The sequence below is a fragment of the Sinocyclocheilus grahami genome, unplaced genomic scaffold (genome assembly GCF_001515645.1).
Source record: "Sinocyclocheilus grahami isolate Dianchi unplaced genomic scaffold, SAMN03320097.WGS_v1.1 scaffold176.1, whole genome shotgun sequence".
Lineage (NCBI taxonomy): Eukaryota > Metazoa > Chordata > Actinopteri > Cypriniformes > Cyprinidae > Sinocyclocheilus > Sinocyclocheilus grahami.
This window is the reverse complement of record NW_015505355.1, coordinates 3863100-3866553: the sequence shown is the minus strand read 5'-3', so window position 1 is coordinate 3866553 and position 3454 is coordinate 3863100. Positions and strand designations below refer to the sequence as shown.

The window sequence follows — 3454 nt, the reverse complement described above, 5'->3', positions numbered from 1 at the left end:
GAGTGATTAATTGTGCAGTGTAGTCAGTTTTTTTATTAACAGGAGTTTTTGCGAGATTAAACCGCCTTTTTTAGTAGCCTAATGTTGAGAGTTCTTTACTCGCTTTCTGTAGTTTATTCCATGTTTTTTTTTTTTACAGAAGAACTTGCCAAGTCTTGATTTACTACTTGGCTAATGCGTAAAATATATATATATATATATTTAAATGCATTTCCTACTGTTTTGTATGGAAGCCCGTTTCCACCACTGAATAAAAAAATATAATTCTGTTATAATGACAAACTTTCTCGTAATAATGACTTAGTTTCTCGAAATAATGACTTATTTTCTCATAATAATGACTTAGTATCTCGTAATAATGACAAACTTTCTCGTAATAATGACTTAGTTTCTCGAAATAATGACTTATTTTCTCATAATAATGACTTAGTATCTCGTAATAATGACAAACTTTCTCGTAATAATGACTTAGTTTCTCGAAATAATGACTTATTTTCTCATAATAATGACTTAGTATCTCGTAATAATGACAAACTTTCTCGTAATAATGACTTAGTTTCTCGAAATAATGACTTATTTTCTCATAATAATGACTTAGTTTCTCGTAATAATGAGAAACGTTCTCGTAATAATGACTTAGTATCCCGTTATAATGACTTATTTTCTCAAAATAATGACTTATTTTCTCGTAATAATGAGAAACTTTCTCGTAATAATGACTTAGTTTCTCGTAATAATGTAAAAAATGTATAGCCTGAACGCACTGTAAGTCACACTGGATAAAAGCTTCTGCTAAATGCATAAATTATAATTAATTATAATTATATTAGAATCTGGTACTGCATTCACCAGTAGCCTATGCATGTACTGCATTCCCACATATGTTAAAAAAACAGTTTGAATTGATCTTGAGGTGAGGAGTTCATTTTAATCAAATGACTAAATATGTTGAAATTACACAGAATATACGTGAGTCTCCGTTTGACTTACTTTCCATGACGCACATAGTAAAGTCAGAAGTTCAGCTCTGTTATTATGACACATCCTCTGATTTACTTTTATTTCAATCATTGTATGAAACCAGAAACCAACAACCACAAAAAAACCAAAAAAACAAAACAAGAGCAAGCTAAATACATCAAAGTTGAACATACACTGACAGAGGTGCGAGACAGATGGAAATTAGATCTAATGAGTTCATAAAATGTTTGGATTGTCTCCTGTTGTGCGTCAGAGGCTAAACGCATCTCTGGCTATCAACACCTGGACATCTGACACTGGAGCTCCCAGACGGCCACAGTTTTCTCTATTTTAAGCTTCTTTTTAGAAGCCATGACCCATCAATCACAACATATTCCAAATCAACCCAGCATTATCTATGAAAGTGTTCAAATAACATCTGTAAGGCAGAAAGGCTAATCAAAGCTGACCACTTTCTAAGAACTTTGAAATTATGTGAACACTCCAGACATATTCAGTGATGTCTAAGTGATACTTCCCGTTCTCTTTTGTCAAATGAACAAAGGACATCAAATACAGACAACCAGACACTAAGTGTAGTTATCATACAGAAAAAAAGTGCACTAATATCAAAATGATAAAATCACTAATCTTTGAACTTCACAACTCAATTTCGAAAACTCTTCAGGTTTTACTGCATCTGACAAACAGTACAAAAAATAAATGTGCATTTTTTTTTTTTTACAAGAAAGTCCCACGAGTCTATACCATAGTCCCAAAATGTCGTCCAGTTTGTGTGTACATTCAGCTTCTTGGACCAAGTCTGAAACTAAAAAGAAGTCCAATGTCTCCCAGTATCTTTAAGCACAATCCTTTCCAGTCAATGGTTTAACAAGGAACTTCATTTAGACCTTGACAGAATAAATGAAATAAAAAAATGGCAAAAAGTAATGAAAGACACCAGTATGATAAATTGCACACAGTATTTTGCTTTTCAGTTAAACTGAGCTATCTCATCTTGGAGACATCGTCAGAATTTAACCTCTGTGAGATATATGTACTAGACATTTATAAATCCATGAGGTATTTGTTTTTGACAAATAGTGTCTTTCTTTTTCTCAGAGATGGAATCCATGCTCCAGGCACGTGCTCTTGAAAGAGTTATTGGGTCTTCGGTTCTGCCAACTTCTCTGGCTCCACATCCAGGTCAGTTAAGCAGCAGACGCACATGATCTGAGTGTATTTGGTGACAGAATCTGGCATGGAGAGAGAAGCAGGTTGGAGAAAACGGGAGCAATCGAGTTACACTGAAAAAAAAATGCTCAATTTAAGTGGGGAAATTAAGTTTTACCTGCACCATCCCACTGGAAAATGTTTTTTTTCCCCCTCTGATTTTAAGTATGAGCTTTATTAAATTTGAGTAGATATTAATAAACTGATTGAGTAGTGCATTGACAGTTTGAGGATGAAGTAAGTATTTAAGAGACTACACTCTTAAAAATAAAGGTGCTTCAAAAGGTTCTTCAAGCGATGCCATAGAAGAACCATTTTTGGTTCCACAAAGAACCATTCAGTCAAAGGTTCTTTAAAGAACCATCTCTTTCTTACCTTTTTATAATCTGAAGAACCTTCTTTCGCCACAAAGAACCTTTTGTCAAACAGAAAGGTTCTTCCTATGTTAAAGGTTCTTTATGGAACCATTTAGACAAAAAGGTTCTTCTATGGCATCGTGAAGCACCTTTATTTTTAAGAGTGTACCAGATTCAATGATCTATGCTAAGCTGCAGCTAAAAGTGCTACCGCCAGACCCGGAGATTGGCGGAATGGATTCGAAAACGGTAAACCTCAACTGTTTAACTCTAGGGGAGTTGGAAAATTAGCCTATTTTCAAAAATAGTGGCGTGTTCCGTTAAGGTGCATGCGATTTTTTTTTTCTTTACAATTTATTTTTACCACAAAAGAAATGAGTAGCACTTTTTAAAAATGTTTAAAATTATTTCCACCCACTTCAGATGAACAGCCCACTCATTTCAGTAACCTAATAAAAGCTATTCGATACATGAAGCGGATCACCTAATGGGGGCTTAACATGATGAAATCACATGACTACTACTATTACTGAACACTTTTGTTAAAAAAAAAAAAAGAATTTTAGATGAATGTGAATAGGGTGTTGCAACAATGACATCAGCCAGCAAAAACAATGGCTTTAGGCAATGCTACATCTAAGAGACCTTCATCCGCCACTGGATACCTTCATTGGGCCAGGTGCGCGGACCTTACAAACATGAACAAAAAATTACTGAGTGCACCTTTAAAGGTGACATATCATGAAAACCTGACTTTTCCAGGTTTTAAGTGCTATAATCAAGTGCTAATTAAGTGCTATAATGCCCATAATTATATATAATTGGGCATCTACCAACCAAGGAAACGTGAAAAAGATTAATCCAGTAACTTTGTTTTGGTAAGCCTTTTTCTGCAAGCCTCTGAG

The 3454-nt window shown here is 34.4% G+C and overlaps 1 protein-coding gene across 1 annotated transcript in view; it reads right to left on the bottom strand.

Annotated features, from left to right (window-relative positions):
- Positions 1–2121: 2121 nt before the first annotated feature.
- Positions 2122–3454, bottom strand: part of LOC107593864 (Y+L amino acid transporter 2-like) — a gene marked incomplete at its 5' end in the record, with an annotated part of 7678 nt that continues 6345 nt past the window's right edge. The window contains one exon of the mRNA XM_016283744.1: positions 2122–2216. Within this exon, the coding sequence (XP_016139230.1) occupies positions 2122–2216 (95 nt within the window). The remainder of the gene's footprint in view (positions 2217–3454) is intronic.